The 17,832-nt window shown below is 49.5% G+C and overlaps 1 protein-coding gene across 3 annotated transcripts in view; it reads right to left on the minus strand.

Annotated features, from left to right (window-relative positions):
* The window catches only part of DYNC2H1 (dynein cytoplasmic 2 heavy chain 1), a 232,846-nt gene that overhangs the window by 16,686 nt on the left and 198,328 nt on the right, over window positions 1-17,832 (minus strand). For all 3 annotated transcript variants that reach the window (XM_032976206.2, XM_032976198.2, XM_032976213.2), the window contains exons 87-88: window positions 4,753-4,869; window positions 3,476-3,697 (exon numbers count right to left, since the gene is read on the minus strand). In XM_032976206.2, coding sequence (XP_032832097.2) covers window positions 3,476-3,697; window positions 4,753-4,869 — 339 coding nt within the window. The remainder of the gene's footprint in view (window positions 1-3,475; window positions 3,698-4,752; window positions 4,870-17,832) is intronic.

Consider the following 17,832-nt stretch of genomic DNA (forward strand, 5'->3'; position numbering starts at 1 on the left):
CCGGCGCTTCGCTCATTGTTGTAAGTGTCGTGCATCTGCCCTCCGTCGTTGCGAGAAGGTAACTGCTTCCAACTCTCCAGCAACATTCTTCACGAACCTCCTCAACAAAGGCCGATCTTGACACGACTGGTACCAGTCATTGTAAAGTCCAATAAACTCCATATCCTTCTGCACCACATCAGTTCATCTCTTCTCTAGTCCGTGCCGTGCTCATTTAGCCCCATATATTTGACCGAACAGAAGCTGCTTGGGTATGTGGTGGCTGGGCACACGGGCCATATGACCTAGCCAGTGCAACTTCGATCGCCGGAGGAGCTCACTGATGGGACTGTATCCAGATCTTTCAAGGATCTATGAACTCCTTACACAATCCAGTCTGGTTAAACCCAGGATGGATCGTAGACAGGCGAGACTGAATTTTTCAATCTGGTGCAAATGTTCCTTTAGACAGCTCCACGTTTTGCAAGTATAGAGAAGTGGGGACATAACTGTAGACGAGAAGACTGGTAATAAGCACACTGTCCAAGTATGAAAACCTCTCCACTTTCTCCACAGGTGCTTGGTTTTTGTGCGGTTGATGGTAAGGCCCCATTGGTATATATCTCGAACTTCTTTTGCACTGTAGCAAACTGTACTAATTGTAGCCAACCGTATTAAGCCCTTAGTAGCATGCTCCAAGGTTCAGCACTTGCATCTCCAACTCCTCAGAGTGGACAAGAATCACCAGATTATCCGCACACATATCGTTGACCAATAAGGAGCCATCCCCTGACCGTACCGGCGCATCGATCAGCACTGTTGTATCTATACCAGATGGGAACTCCACCGGTACATAAATGGAAAGCTTCTGAAACTGTCTAGTCAAAGACGATGTTAAATAGTGTTGGGGCCATAGGACATCCCTACCGCACTCCAAAGTGAACAGAAAACAGCTCTGATACCCTCCCATGCAGCTTTACCCGGGCCTGCCCATCACAATGAAGGTCCTTCATGACTGAGAGCAGATGGTCTCGGACTCCAAAATCATGAAGAAGAACCCAGAGCGCTGGCTTATTGATGCTATCATAGGCCTTAACCAGTTCAAGAAAGCAGAGATGTAGGTCCTGTTAAAATCCTTTATACCTCTGCTGTAGCATATCTGCTGTACCTTGTATAGTAGCCACGCAATGATGATTCCACTCATTTTCACGTGAAATGAGTGGAATCATCTATGTAGGAATTTATTATTTTTCATGTGTAAATGTTATAACACACCGGTGTGCTGTACTAGTAACGAATTGGAATGTTCTGTTTACGTGACAAACCTTACGAATTGGCTGTGTCGGGTGGTGGCAGGTTTAACAACACATTTATATATTTATGCGATATAACCCAAAAAAAACCTGTATTATGGATTATATGTAATTGTTTCAGCTTCTACAGCCACTAAAGTGGTATGACATTGACCAAAATGTAGAAAAAAATATTTTAATGAATTACGAAGTGAGGGAATCGTTCCATGCCGAACAGCCAGCTATTACATTTTATGTGTGTAAGGCCTGTAAGTCTGGTCTGCTGTATGTACAGCCTTCTGAATGGTTTTCTGTGTGTACAGCCTATGTTTGTAGTGTGGCTGTGTGCCCTGCATCTTCCTGCATTTGTCGCTTCTACACAGTGCCGTTTTAGCTCGTGTTCTCAAGGCTTTTTCATTCAGCACCCGTACTTTAATATCAGATTGTCGATAATAACAAGCGTGTGGTGGGATGGGTATGCGTTATATGCACTCATCCACCCTCATAGGCATGCCTCCGTGGTAGAGACAGTGCAAGTGTGTGTGAGAGAGAGAAAATATATAGTGAAGGAGAAAATGAAAGATGGAGAGTCCTATTAAATTAAAAATAGGACAGCTCAAATGAGCAGGGAAATATAACGTCTTGGGTTTTGAAACACTATCTCCTCAAGCACGTACACCAAGCTCTTAAGGCTAATGGTTACTCCGACTATACAATCCGCAAAGCTATCACTCAAACCATGAAGAAGGACTCTCTTGAGGAGCCTTTCAAAACCATCACTTTACCCTACATTGCGGGGATCACAAAAAAGATCTCCAAAATCTTGAATAAACACAAGATCCAGGTCCGTTTCAACACATTACATAAAATCCGTGATCTGGTTCCGTCTGTAAAAGATGTGATTCTGGACATACAGTACTCTGGTGTCTACAAACTAAGTTGCCTCTGTGGTAGTAGTTACATTGGAGAAACCAAATGACATGTCTCGGACCGCATTCGTGAACACAAAGCAGACCTTAAACACGGTATGACCAACACCTTGGCCGTGGCAGATCACTGTTATAATTCAGTAGGCTCATATGACATTGACTTCTCCAAGCCATCTGGCTACCATGAGAGATTCGTTCATGAGGCTATCCACATATACAAACACAGAGACAATTTCAACCGAGAAGATGGATTCTGGCTTAGCAATCATTGGAAGGATTTGATAAACCATTTCGGGTCATAATTGATTGTTCACGCTTACGGTGGCTTTCAGACAGCATACATTAATTTTTCACCTCCCCCCTCCTCTTTTCCGAACATAGATGGACTCGTCCATCTAAACAAACTGTCAAATCGCTATCCGTGGTGCTAACGTTTAAAAGTAAATAAATAAATACAAACCGCCACTTCTTTCAAATGTTCTTGGTTTTCACACCTGATGATGACTGCTTGTGTTGCAGTCGAAACGTCGTGAGAATTTTATTGTTTTATATATATTATTATTTTATTGTTTCCCTTCAACGTGACTTTACCGAAAGAACCAAGAATATACTATCTCCTCAATCATTTGAATCAGTTTATCAAAAGACTGATCCTAAAACATCATGCACCAGGTTCTAGTCATGGCTGAAATGATCCTGAAACCCAGTTTTTTTAATACTGTCTAAATGCACAGATCCAAAAACCTGGTCATATAAAGCCTCGTCCTTAAAACACTTTCTCAAGAAGCCTGATCACCTAGATTTAAATATGATTATAGCAATCCTGAAACCTGATCTCTTGGAGCCAATTCCAAAGACATATATCCTGCAGATTGTGATGCCATGTCTCCTGGAGCTGAGTCCCAAGAAAATGATCCCATGCTCCTGAGTATCTCATGGATTAAGTATCTCAAGCTAATGCAACCTTCTGTTTTGGAGCAAAGTACCAAAACATTAAGATTAAGATCTAGTGTATTTCACCTACATTCCAAGACAATCATGATATCTTATCGCTTAAATTCAGTGTCTCAAACTAATGATTAAACCAGATTTTAAGAAACTGATCCTGAAACTTAATTACCTGGATCGGATTCCCACAATACTGATCCCATGATCCTGATATACATATTCTCCAAGATTGGTGTACCAAGAAACTGGTGCTGAAATCCAAGATGGATAGTGATGGCAAGATCCGGGTGTTGGGCAGCATTTTGGTGCCAAGCGTTAAGCCATTACCTGCTGGCGCAGCAGCGCAGAGGCGACATCGCTGGTGGTGGCAGAGAGGGGTGTGGCTCCACGGAGGAGCTTGCTGAGCGCAGCGAGCGAGGCGTGCAGACGCCGCACCAGACGCAGGGCCCCCACCGACTCTTGTGCTACAAACACTGCCACGGGACCACGGGCCTGTGCCTCCTGCACCAATGTCTCCTCTCCCCCACGTGGCTGGATCAGCTGTGAGCCCTGCACCAGGGTACAAGCAGGCTTGGAGTACAAGCAGGCTCGGGGCACAGGCACGCATGGACACCCACTGTGAGCTTGTTTTAAAGGAGGGTGCAACCCATAAACAAATCGCTCACTATTGTGTAGTTACGTACCGAAGCTGTATGTCCTCCGCTGTCTGAGTTTTAAGCTTCAAACAAAGTGCTTTTAAAAGACCAAATGATAGCTGTAATTTATTGATCCAAATGTGTGTGCATGTTTCAGTTTGTGTCGATTCCCATGCACACATTCACACACATTATTAACCTGCCGACAAATATATAACTTACAGCGTCTTGAGGTGTGTCGCATTTAACCACTGCATGAATCCAAATATTGTCATTGTATATACACAAACCTATACATAAACCCACACTTACAATCGGCACATGCTTGGCTGTAGAGGTGGATGCTGTGAGCGAGCACCGATTAAAGTAGATACAACACACAAGGGTGTGGTGTGCCAGCACCATGTCTGGCTGTTTTGTCTTCCACGGTGCTGATGTTTACAGAGTGTACCAGGTACTTGTTTACAAGATAATTTACTGAGGGAAGGACATGTATAGATACCGCTACTATTGATGATTGCTTTGGCCAGGACTCACATTCAGGTCAATGGGTTTATAGCAAGCATGCAAACCAGTCCACCACTGCTCTCCTTCACACATGTTCAGATACACCGACACACTCAAGACCCTCAAAAAACAAAGATCCCCCGTGTAGCCTTAATAGAATGTTGGGGCAAGTGTTGTTAGTGAGAACCTATGTAGGCTGACACGGCACACGAGGGGGTGGGTGGCCAACACCACGCCCAGTCGCCTTTGTCTCCCCAGTGGTGATGTTTACACATCACACCAGGTACTCATTTGAGACTGAGTCAACCTAGGGGAGGCCCAAGACCAGTTCAGATAATCGTCACTGGTTTTGGCTGTGAGCAGGAATTGAACTTGGGTTGCCGGGTTCGTTGTGCAGAGCGCTTACCACTGCACTACCACTCTCCACAAGACCCTCACACCTTTTCTCACACACACACAAACCTGGTTGAGCTTCTTCCACAGGTTGAGTACAGGCGAGAGTTCATGTGACCACATCTCTCGGTCAAACTTAGTGTGAACGCTCGCTGGACGCATCATGGCTTTCAGCTGCCCAATCACCTGTGGGACAGGGGGAGGGCGCAGGCTGATATGAAGGCAAGTAGCCGAGTCAGGTTATTCCTGTAATTAAGGTTATGGTTAACGGTTAATTACTAGCCACCGAGCCATCTGCCACAGAATCGGTGCCTCATCCAATACAGAAACCTTGGCCCAGAAAATATAGATCCCTTGTCTCAGGTTCAGATACCACACGCCACTGATGTAGTGCATGCCTGGGAATCGAACACAGGTCACACAGATTGTGGCGCAGTTCAATACCACGGCATCACCAATTTCCAAAACACACACAGCTGGATAGACAGATAAACAGACGTACACACAAGACAGATGAATGTACATACAGACTGAGGGGCAGACATAACAGACAAATGAAAACATACTGTGAAGACATGCACAAAAGGATGTGCACATATAAATAAATACACGCAAAAAGAGATCCGCAGACATATATGGACTAATATACATACATCAAGACATTTTGACAGACATACATACTGATGGACTGACAATTGGATGTGTAGGCATTCTAGGTCTCATTGTAGTGAGGCCTGGAATGTTGGAACTACCAATGTGTAGTGACTGGTAGCGTCACTACTGTAGACACACATACGCACATGCGTGACACCATTATGCGGGGAAGGGTCACTACCCCGCGGGTCCACACACATATGGACGGAACACACATGACGTCATCCTGGCTGGAGGCGGGAATGAAGTCAGGGCCTGGTCTGGACTCGGGGAGGCCACAGGGGGTGGTGTGAGGCCGTGGCACTCCGTGTGAACCCGGCCGGACACGTGAGCGAAACCAGGTGGGGGCCGGGGGCCCGGGGGCACCTTAGGGGGCACGTGGACAGCCGAGGGGTTTTGGTGGAGGTGCTCGAAGGAAGGCAGGGCTGCCCGTGTCAAGAATGGAGAGGCGTCAAGAGGACACCAAGAAGAGTCAAGTCTCCCATCAGCAGACCCGCCAGTAGCCCACCTGGCTGGGTCATGCTAGAGTATCAGAGAGTCAGAGAGAGAGAGACGGCGTGTAGAAGTAGAGTCAGAGTTAGAGAGTGGACAGCGTGTGTGAGTTAGAATAGGACGGTGGTTACCACCCTATGTAATAACCAGTGTTTTGTGTTGCCTCCCAAGAAGTGTGAGCGCCTAATTGAGCCCACTACACATGGACCAGCAATACATATGCAGTGACATAGAATGGATGACTATGGCGCGTAGCGCTAGTTACAATAGAATAAGGAAATATGGGTGTAGCAGCCAGCACAGTATGTAATACCACGCAGTGGGTCACTTGGGTGCGTGGTACTGGCTGCTGACGGAGAGGGGCACGTCACATCGGCCGGCTGGCAAAGCACATGATGAGCCGGGGTGAAGGATGTAGGGCAAAGGTGACCGAGGTGACATGGGGAGCATGGCCCAGGATCTGAAGGGTTCCAGGAGGGGGTGTGGTTAAGGGCGGAACCGGGCAGGTGGCACGTGGAGGTCGGCCCAGGACCTCCTGGAAGGTTCGAGAAGGGGGCGTGTCTGAGGGTGGAGCCAGGCCATGCTGAGGGGCATAAAAGGGAAGCCCTGAGGCTGAATCAGGGCTGTCTACAGGTGGTATGGAACCCGAGGTGCTATGTCTTTGTCTCCGTCTCCGGCGTTGTGGGTCAGACAGCATGTTGCCTGCTTTGACCCATAATAAGTTATCCTGTACGTGAACAGTGTGTAAGATATATAGTGTAGAATAAACGTTGTTGCCTCCTAAAATAGTGTCTCAGAAGTGACTCACTCCATTTGGTGTCGGAAGTGTTAACGATAAATTTAAAATAGTCAGGATAGTAAGGGTTAAAATGTCCATGTTAACGTGGAGGAAGACACTATGGTGTCTTCGGACAAGGAAGACGGTGGGGAGGTGATTCCCCAGACAGCCCCGGGACCGGGGAGCCCGGAGATGAATCCCGAGGAGGCGCTCCCGATGGAGCAGCGTGAGGAGGTCTGCGACTCCATGCTGTGGCTGTTAGGAGGACGCCAGATCAGGAGCGCAGGCCTCGTGAACCTGTTGTCTGCAGTGGCGGCGCTGGTTGCTGAGATCGAGTTGGAGGAGCCCAAAGAAGACGCGGCTGTGCGAGAGGGGCACGTGAACAGCCCTGCCGCTGCCATTCGCGAACGCGGGAAGCGGCGGAGCCGTAGCCCGCGCTGGCGGCCACCATTTTGTCGGATGGACGGGAAGCTGCTCCCGCCAAATTTGAGACACCGCCAACTTCACGCTCAAAGAGATACCCACCCTTGGGAAGCGGCCTTTCAAAGGCGGTCTGCTGCTACGTGTGAGCTTGCTGGATGGACTGACGTTGAGGCGCTGCGGGCGCTGCCTACGACTTTAGATGACGACGCCTTAGCAGCCTTTTATGTGATTCCCTCGACAGACAGGACGTTGTCATCGGCGACCCACCATCCAACGTGCGACAGAAGTTTGCTCCTCGCCTTCCCCAGCGCGCTGTCGCATACCCCAAGATGGACCAAGCGGGGTTGGACTCCCTAGTGTTGGAGAGGTTGTTGGCATTGGCGCGGGAGATGGAGGTTTTTTTGCCCACCACGGAGGATGACGACCTGACGTTGATTAGCGTGGCACGATGCATCCAGGCACATTGTCACTTGCGACAGCAAATTGGGGTGGCTGCTTGTGCTGGACAGTTGGGGGTGGTTGAACAACTAGAGGAGAAGGAGCTCGCTCGAGTCTGTGCATCTCTGGTGGGGAGTCCGCGGGTGAAGACCGACGTGGGACGGCGACAAGAGCAGGAATAGCAGGGGAAAGTCATCGCTTCACCATGGAGCGCTCCCGTCACCTGTTTCAAGTGTGGCCTGCGAGGCCACGTTTCCAAGGGATGCCGCGCCGAGCAGGGACAGTTCGTCGCGCCTCCACCGTCTTCCACCCCGCCGACCTCCGCTCCTCCGAGCGGCGCATCACACACCCGCCCTACACAGTCACCTCAGGCATCTCCATCACAGACTGTGTCGGGTTCACGTGTCGCTGTTCCTTGCCATGTTGCGGCGCGTGAGATTGGGTTTTGAGGGTGCTGGATGGCCGCGGTGTCTGGGTCAGTGGTCAGTGCTGGCGCATCGGGTCGTAGCGGCGGCGAGATCTTCCGCGGTTGTATGGACTGTGCAGGGTGTTGACGTGCGGGTGCTAATTGATACGGGAGCATCCACCACCCTCATTTCAGACTTTATTTATAGATTGTTGCCGCCAAAATTGGCTTGTCTGGGACCAGTGAGTAGTTCTTGTGTTGCCATTAATGGCGGGAGTTTAGGTATCGTCGGCCAAATATCGGCGACGGTCCAGATTGGATATATTGAAATGACAGGGCTAGTGTTGGTTACAAAGTCACTGGCTGTGCCTTGTCTGTTGGGGACTGATTCTTGAAGAGGATGCCCCTAAATATTGCGATTGACCAGGGTTGTGTTGAACTGCCATTGGGGCGTCGAATGGCATTTGTCTTCCCCAACTCGGTTGAGTATGGCTAATGCTACAGTTCAAGCCCTGGTGAGCGAAACTGTTTGAGTTCCCCTGGGTGCACAAATGCTTGTGCCCTTGCGACTGCGTAAGCAGCTCGATCGGGAAGTTACTGAAGGAGGGGTTATTTTAAACCCCTCGAACAGAGCCATTAAGGATCTTACTTTGGTGGGGGCCCAGACAATATTGAGGGGGGATCGGGAGCCCTTCCTCCAGGTGTTAAATGCAGGGTTGAGTACCAAGCAGGTATGGTTTTGACCCACGCGATGGCTACATGTTGTGGAGAGACCAGTGAAGTGGCCGCTCAGGTTGTGGCTTCAGTGGAGCGAGGAGCGGTGTCGGATGATTCGTGAATGGATGCGCTGTGCTCGGAGAATCCGGATTTAACGAGAGCAGAGGGACGAGTCGCGAGCGCTGCTCTGGGAGTTCTCTTATGTTTTTAGCAAGAGCAAATTTGATATTAGCCGCACGTCCTTGATGCATCATAATATTGATACGGGTAACGCCGCTCCCATTCGTCAGAATTCATTTCGGTTTAGTCCTAAAGAGGACCATGTGCGTCAGGCGGCTGACGAGATGTTGGCCGCCTACATAATTTCCCCGTCCACCAGTCCGTGGTGAGCACCCATTGTTCTGGTTAAAAAGGATGGGAGTTTGAGATTTTGTGCAGATTTTCGGAAGCTGAACAAGGTCTCCGTGGCTGATGCGTACCTGCTTCCACGGGTGGACGATTCATTGGATGCCTTGTCGGGTGCGCGATTCTTCTCCACCTTGGATTTGCTGTCGGGGTTTTGGCAGTTCCCTTTAGATGATAGTTCCAATCCAAAAACAGCATTTCACACCCCGCAAGGGCTCTTTCAGTTGAACTGTCTTCCGATGAGACTCCACACGGTTCCGGCCACATTTCAGCGACTAATGGAGTTGGTGCTATCGGGACGCCAGTGGGATTCATGCTTGATTTATTTGGATGACGTGATCGTCATTGGGCGCACGTTCCAAGAACATTTACAGTGATTGCGCTCGGTGTTTGTTAAAATTCGGGCGGCAAATTTGAAATTTAAGCCGCAGAAATGTAATCTGTTACAAAAGTCGGTTCACTACCTGGGTCACAATGTTAGCGAGGCTGGGATTGCCACGGACACCGACAAAACGGCTTGCATGCACTTGTGGCCAACCCCCACGTCAGTGGGTTAAGTTCGCAATTTTGTGGGGTGAGCGTCATATTACTGCCGCTTTGCCCCCAAATTTGTGACGGTCGCGAAGCCGCTCCATACTCTCACTGCGAAGGGTCAGAGATTTCGGTGGGGGGAGGAGGAGGTTGCATTTGTTGCGTTACGAGATGGCCTCGTGAATGCACCTCCCCTTCGGTACCCCGATTTCTCTGTGCCATTTGTGCTGGACACAGACGCCAGCGACACCGGAATAGGCGCCGTGTTATCCCAGGTGGAAAATGGGGTGGAGAGCGTGGTCGCTTACGGGGGCCGGGTGTTGTCCCCCGCGGAGCAGCGCTATTGTGTTACGCACCACGAGTTGTTGGCCACCGTGAATTTTGTGCAGCAGTACCATCCGTACCTCTACGGTAGACATTTTGTATTACGCACGGATCACGCGGCCCTGCAATACGTGCTGCGAGTCGATCCACCTTCTGGACAGCTCTCGCGCTGGTTAGAGGTTTTGCAGGACTACTCCTTCACAGTCACCTACAGAAAAGGGTTGCGCCACTGTAATGCGGATGCTTTGTCACGATTTCCGCCGAAGGGGCAGTGTGCATTTTTAACGGGGGCCGGGCGTTGTAAACCGGTGGGTGCTGGAGGGCCTTGCGCCATGATAGCATCAGTAGATGCTCCACCACCCGTTGCGACGGTCGCGTGCGACAACACCATCGGTCTGGCACACAAGGAATAGGGGCGTGTCCAGGCGAAGGACGCCTCCCTTCTGAAAATACGTCACCGCGTCAGTACAACGAACAGCAGGAAGGATCCAGGGGGTATGTCCCCCATGGTCCTCCGAGACGGGCTGCTTATGGGGTGGGATGCAGAAGTGCAGCGCTACTGCATCGTTGTGCCGACTGCCCTGCGGGGTAAAGTTGCGAGAGCTGCCCATGTGCGGTTAATGCACCTTGGGGTGCAGAAGACATTGTCTTCTTTGAAGCGAGACTTCTTTTGGCCCGGGATGTCTGAAGACGTCCACAACGTTCTTAAAGGATGTGTGGAATGTCTGCGCCGAAAACCCCTGCCGAGGCTAGCCTGACCACCGTTGCAGTCTATTGGGGTGTCATGCATAAATGAGCTTGTTGCTCTTGACATCCTCGGCCCATTTCCCACCACGCGAAAAAAGTTCTGCTCGTTGGAGTGGAATACCTGTCACGGTGGCCTATGGCATGGCCCCTGCCGGATCAGTCGGCTGCGTCTATTACTAACGCGTTTCTTCATGGGTATGTGTTAGACAAGGGGGCCCCGGAACGTCTCCTTACAGACCAAGGCCGGAATTTTTCTTCGAAATTGTTAAAGAATGTGTGCAATCTATTGGGTACTAAAAAAATGTAGACCTCGCCCTACCATCCCCAGACTGCGCTTGCATAGGACTCTCACGTCTATGTTGTGCCAGCAGGTCAACGAGGCACAGTCCGACTGGGACTTAACACATTCCGGGTGCTCTCGTGGCCTATAGAATGGTCCTCACGCCTCTACCGGGTTCTCCCCGTTCTTTTTAATGTACAGGAGAGAGTGCGATCCCCTCATGGAAGCCCAGGTGAATATCGAGTCAAGTGTTACGAAGGTCGCTCTGCCGGGACTTATGCGCCTCACACTGAAGTGCGGGAGGCGTCCTGTGAGAATTCGGCCAAGTGGCAAACGGCGAATGAGAAACTGACGGGGTTTCAGGAGTCAGGGAAGCCGTGGAATGTTGGGGAGAGGGCATGGCTGCATTGCTCCCAAGTGCCCTTGGGCACGTCCCCTAAGTTGTATAGACCATGGCAGGGCCCGGTCGAGGTGATAAAGGTCAAGAGGCTGCAATGCGTTTGGATCCAGGTCTGTCGCAGACGATGGTACGTGCACCCGTCCCGGCTAAAAGCTTCTTTTCCACCTTGTCAAGTTATTTCATCCCCACTGCCCCAAGGCTGGGTTCTGATGAGCCCAATGAGCCCGGGCGTGCGACTGTGGAGGTTGTGCCTCAGCAGATTTATGTTCCTCTGCCCACAGGAATCCAGCACTTGACGACCACGGAACTACCCATTAAGCCGTCGGAAAGCCATCCAAGGAGGAGGGAGCGGCTGACACCTGCTTCTTCTCCCTCATCTTCTGTCCGGGAGGGGCCGCGCCTGTTAGGCCATCTTCCAGTTGTCCCCGGGGCACCCAGGAAACCCGACCTTGTCCCGCCTGGGAGCCTGGCGACGAGGACCTGTTCGAGAACTGTGCAGTTTAAATGACCGCCCCAGTCATCCTATTTATTCCACCACCGTCTGGCAAGGGGTCACAGACATGAGCTGGGCTGTGCGTTGCCGGTTGAACTGGTTCTTTCCTGGGTTCGTGGGCTGTAGCGGGCAAGCAGTTGTCGGGTATTGTATATAGTCCAGGGGTGGGTTATTACGGTGCGTCACAATTTTTTTTATTGGTTGTTGACTCGCGAGGAGGGCTTATGGCTGTCGTTGTTGTGTTGACTCATGCAAAGGTGGTGACAGTTGTTATGTCAGAATTGTTGTTGGTTACTGATGGGTCGTCCCACTGCATGGGGTGTGGGGGTCAGCCAGGATGGCTGTTTTTTAAGGGGGCGGGGGGGTGATGTAGTGACATAGAATGAATCACTATGGTGCATAGCGCTGGCTACAATAGAATAAGGAAATATGGGTGTAACAGCCAGCACAGCATGCAATACCACGCAGTGGGTCGCTAGGGTGCATGGTGCTGGCTGCTGGCAGAGAGAGGCATATGAGTCCTACAGAGCATGGTATAGCAGCTATTCCGCCAGCACAGCAGGTAACGCCACGTAGTCGGTTACTAGGCGGCGTGGTACTGGCTGCTGGCAGAGAGGGGCATATGGGGACATGTCACCCCGGCCGGCTGGCAAATAACGTGATGGGCCGGGGTGAAGGATCTAGGGCAAAGGTGACCTAGGGGACACGGGGAGCATGGCCCAGGACCTTCTGGAGGGTTCCAGGAGGGGGCGTGGTTAATGGCGAAGCCGGGCAGGTGGCACGTGGAGGTTGGCCCAGGACCTCCTGGAAGGTTCTAGAAGGGGGCGTGGCCGAGGGCGGAGCCAGGCCACGCTGAGGGGCATAAAAGGGAAGCCCCGAGGCTGAATCAGGGCTGTCTACAGGTGGAATGGAACCCGAGGTGCTACTTCTTCGTCTCCGTCTCCGGCGTAGTGGGTCAGACATCATGTTGGCTGCTCTGACCCGTAATTAGTTAACCCGTGTGTGAACAGTGTGTAAGATATATAGTGTAGAATAAACGTTGTTGCCTCCTAAAATAGTGTCTCAGAATTGACTCACTACACATGCATAATAGCAGTACAGTCAGTCCTCGACTTACGAACAACCGACTTACAAACACCCGCACTTATGAACCAGCTTCCATTAAATATAAAAACACATTGACTTAAAACGTGAACTCGCACTTGCACATTGAATCGCAGAACTATTGCGTTAATTCTAGCGATCCTCCGTGAAATCGCATGAGTCCGTCTCGCGCTGGGATTGAGTGTGCATTTGGTTGTGCCTGTGCGCACATGTGGCCGGGCGTGGTGCTGTGTCGGCCTTCATAGGCGCTGCTTCCAACAGTCTGTTATGGCTATATGGGGGATCGTTGTCGTTCGAGTGCGTGTCTGAGTGCGTGTCTGTGTGTGTGTGCGTGCCCCATATGTGTGTTCAATTGTGGTGACTCATTGCGCCCCTTCCTGCAGGTAAGCCAGCATCAGGACTCAAGGTAAGTGAAAATAAAAAGGTATTTATTTCCATTTATGTAACTTTATTTTATGTTTTATATACTATACAGTATTTTTTTACAGTGTTACATGCAAATGTCCTGTATTTTTTCTGATTTATGAGTTTAAACACAGTACATTGTTGTGTTCCGACTTACGAACCGTTCGACTTACGAACGGGTCCTAGGAACGAATTATATGTTGTTCCTCAAGGATGGCCAGTTCTGTACTTAGATAATAATTACTGCTTTTATAAGGCACTTAAATACCTCAACATCTTAAAAAGGCTTCATTTCAACCATTCGAAGGGGACCCCCAGTGGTAGCTGTCCATGTACAGTGCAAGGTGACTCAGCACTGGCCTGCACGTGGGCATTAGTCTGCCAGTATGGGAGCTATAATTGCTACATGTAGTCCCAATATGGGTTCCCCCCCCCCGAATTTGGACCATGACGCTAACACACGATGGCTTGTTCTTTTTCAATGACATCACTTGACATTTAATGTCCACTGTGAAGTAGGCAGCATTGGTGGCCAATCGAAATCGAGCCAATTCTCTGCATATATGTTTTGTTTGCATACATAAAAATACAATACATTGACAAACAATGCATGCAGACAAAACATGAACAGACAATACCAAGAGAAGCGTCACATGGATAGATAATAAATGTAAACACCTTAGGCCTCTTGGTGGTGAGGCTGGCAGTGTGGGAGCGTGTCTAGGATTGGCAGGGTTGTTTCACAGCTGGGTTATATAATGGTGGGGCCAGGGTGAGGCGCGGAGGAGGTGAGGAACTAGAGGCCACAGCTCATATAGGCACCCGTTTAGACGACTGTAATTTGAATTTTAAAATTAAACGCTGCTTCAATCGGGTCTTTCCTTTTCAAAACCCATCGCCATGCTGAAAGGCAAATTGCATCAATTTCCAGCCAAGCGCACTCTGTGCCGTCGCCGCCAATCACAAAGCAATTATCGCCCAATTTAGTGGAGCATTTTAAGGGGATGCCATTGCTATCGTTATCGCAAGACAAGCCAGCCAGCACGATAGCATCCCTTAACTGAGCCTCTTGATGTGTAAGTACTCTGAGTACCCTCTTATTGTTTCATTTATATTTCTTACGCATTCCCAATTCACCATTTACAAGATCCTCATTGTTGCTGTTGGTATCAGAGCAGGAAATGAAACAAGATCCCACCACAGGTGGAAACGCCACAATCTTGTGGAGTACAGTAAAACCTCTCAAAACCAGGATATTGTTGTATTCCGGAAAGGATCCATGAAATAAATAATACATTAAAAAAATCTCCAACTGAAATACTGTAGGTGTGCCAATTACACTGTGCACGATAGAACTGGGTGACCTGTAGTGAATCCGCAGCATCAGTCTCATCGTCATTATGTCATGACCAATCCACTGCTGGTTGAAGGCCTCCCCAAGCCATCACCATACATACATCTCACATGGTCCTGCAAGGGTAAGAATCCATCAAGCACCTGCACATGTGCAAATTTCGTCTCTCCATTTTCTTGGGGGACGTACACTAGGGTGCATTCTTTCCCCTGTCTTCCATTCCAACGTTAGTCTTATCCACCGGCCATCATCCCTCAACGTGTTCTGCCCAAGACCACTTACTTTTCAGAGCAGTTCATATCTGTGCTGCATGGTGTAGCTCTATGCTAATTGTATGAAATACAAAATGCACTTGTCAATACTAGGAAGTGTACCGTCCCCGACCCTTGTGTGGTGGTCACTCTGTAAACACGCACATGCTACACAGTAACTACCAGAGCGGGGTCATTCATAACCCTGATGGAGACCCCGTCTGAGGGGTAGAGGCTGTGAAGTGTGTGTGTGGGATCCCCCAGAACCCTGGTCCTAGACAGAAAGTGGGGTCGAACAAGCACAGATTGTTGGGCTCCCTGTGACCAGCACCTCTCCTGAGGGGAGGGGCCTGCGAGGGATCTATGATCCCTCGGAACCCCCGCCCCTCGGTGGGAAATGGTATAAAAGGCGGGCTCCTGAGAGCAGTGGGGAGTTGGTCTCAAGCCAAAGCAGTGGAGCCGCCTGAAGAGGAGATCCTGGACCCCAAGCCCCGACGTCCTTCTGAGGGCCGGGGCTCAGTGTGGTGCCAGTGATCAGCAGGCTAGGGCCCTGAAGTTCCCTCAGCCCGACGTCCTTCTCAGGGCCGGGTCTGGACGGGCCAGTGGTCAAGGACCCACCGGTGCCAGCGGTGGGTCAGCCTCCCCTAGATCCAGCTAGCCAGAGGGCTAGAGTAGTAGTTCGACCCAACGCTAGAGTAAGCTAGCCCGGAGGCTGTACCTCCCTAGGTTGTGGGTAGAAGGGGCCGTTACCCCTTCGTGTTAAGGACTTTGGGAATCGTTGTTAAGGATATAAATAAAAGTCTTTAATTCCTACTCCGTCTCCATCTACGACTACTACACTTGTAATACCGTCAATACAATTGATGCGAATGTGTACCCTAGGAATTCTAAAGCTATACACTTATCTTGATTTGAATCTGTCGTGACTGCAGGAATCCATACTCTTTGGTTCTTTTGGTAAAGTCACGTAGGTAGAAATTAAATAAAACAAATCACAACGTTTCGATCAAAACACAAGCAATCTTCATCAGGTGGAACAACCACAGCAAGAAGAAATGCTGAAGTAGGCGAGAGAGCTGCCGTGGCAAGAGGTTATATAGGTAAGAAAGGGGGGAGGGGCAAGGGGGGAGAGAGAGAGGGGGGGGGGAGCAGGGGAAGGGGGGGTGCAAAGAGCGCTAGGGGGAGAAGAAGTGAGTTTGGGGGGGAAGTAGGCAGGGCTAAAAGTGGGAAGCTAAGTGTGGGACGCGGGGGGAAAGTAACTCGGAAAAATCTACTAGTACCCGGCGGGTATGATGGAAACAACCACACCAGTTAAGGCATTACCTGGTTAATAACATACTTCCAATGATTGTTCAATTTATATCCATCTTCTCGGTTGAAGTTATGTCTATGTTTATATATCTGGATGGCTTCATGAACAAACCTTTGATAGTAGCCCGAAGATTTGCAGAGTACCTTGGTCTCGGAAAAAACAATATCATGCGAGCCCACAGCGTTATAACAATGGTCAGCTATGGCAGAGGTATTGGTGCTGCCGTGTTTCAGATCTGCCTTGTGTTCGTGGACATGGTCCGAGACATGTCGTTTCGTTTCCCCAATGTAACTGCTACCGCAGCTACAACTCAGTTTGTAGACTCCAGGGTATTGCATGTCAGGAATCCTTCACAGATGGGATTAAATCACGGATTTTGTGTACTGTATTGAATCGGACCTGGATATTGTGTTTGTTTAAGATTTTGGAAATCTTTTTGGTAACACCTATGTATGGTAAAGTGATGGTTTTGATTGGCTTCTCAGGAGATTGTTTCTCAATGGTTGGAGAAACAGCTTTGCGAATAATGCAGTCCGAGTACCCATTCATCTTGAGGGCTTGGTGTACGTGTTCCAGTTCACTGGCTAGGTGGTGTTTGTCAGAGATCCAGTGGGCCCTATGGTGTAGTTTTTGATGAGGGAATTCTTCTGTGCCGGATGGTGGTATGAATCAGGTTTTAGATAGGAATCTGTGTGGGTGGCTTTTCTGTGGACAGTGTCCCCAACGAGCCGTCAGGCCTCTTCTCAAACAAAAGATCCAGGAATGGTAGCTTGCCATCCTTCACTTCCATGGTGAATTTGATGGATGGGTGTATGGAATTGATGTGGTTGAGAAATTGGTTCAATGCTGGCAGGCCATGTGGCCAAATGACGAAAGTTTCATCTATGTATCTCTTCCACAAGGAAGGACGTAGGGTGGATGTCTGGATGGCATCTGTTTCAAGTTTCTCCATGAAAACATTCGCTATCACTGGTGATAAGGGGGAACCCATAGGGGTACCTTCATTTTATTTGTAGAAAGTACCATTCCAGGTGAAGTCAGTGTTGGTAAGGCAGTGCCTAATCAAAGTTGGTACATCAGGATTCAGTCTGTGTTGGACCAAGTCTTAAATTATTGCTAAGTTGTCAGGTACAGGAACATTGGTGAACAGGGAGACTACATAAAAGTTGACAAGCAAATCATCTGGAGACAGTGAGATGCCCTTGCTTAGAGAGACCAAGTCAGCTGAGTTACGTACTGCTGAGGTAGTCTTGCCCGTGAATGGAAGCAAAGTCTCAGACAGAAATCGGGCCAGTTTGTAGGTAGGTGAGTTGATAGTGGAAACGATGGGCCGAAGTGGATTACCTTCTTTATGTATTTTTGGAAAACCATAGAATCTAGGTGGTCTAGCAGCTGAAGGTTTTAGGGAGAGCCGCTTGAATGGTTTGATTAGAGAAGTCGAATTGCTAATGATATTGTTGGTTTTAGCAGCTCTCCCGCCTACCTCAGCATTCTCTTGCTGTGGGTGTTCCACCTGCTGAGGATTGCTTGTTGCGATTGAAACGTCGTGATTTGTTTTATTTTATTTCTACCTACGTGACTTTACCGAAAGAACCAAAGAGTATGGATTCCTGCAATCACGAAAGCTTCAAATCA

The sequence above is a fragment of the Petromyzon marinus genome, chromosome 3, assembly GCF_048934315.1.
Source record: "Petromyzon marinus isolate PM22_M1 ecotype Great Lakes invasive population chromosome 3, UKy_Petmar_22M1.pri1.0, whole genome shotgun sequence".
Lineage (NCBI taxonomy): Eukaryota > Metazoa > Chordata > Hyperoartia > Petromyzontiformes > Petromyzontidae > Petromyzon > Petromyzon marinus.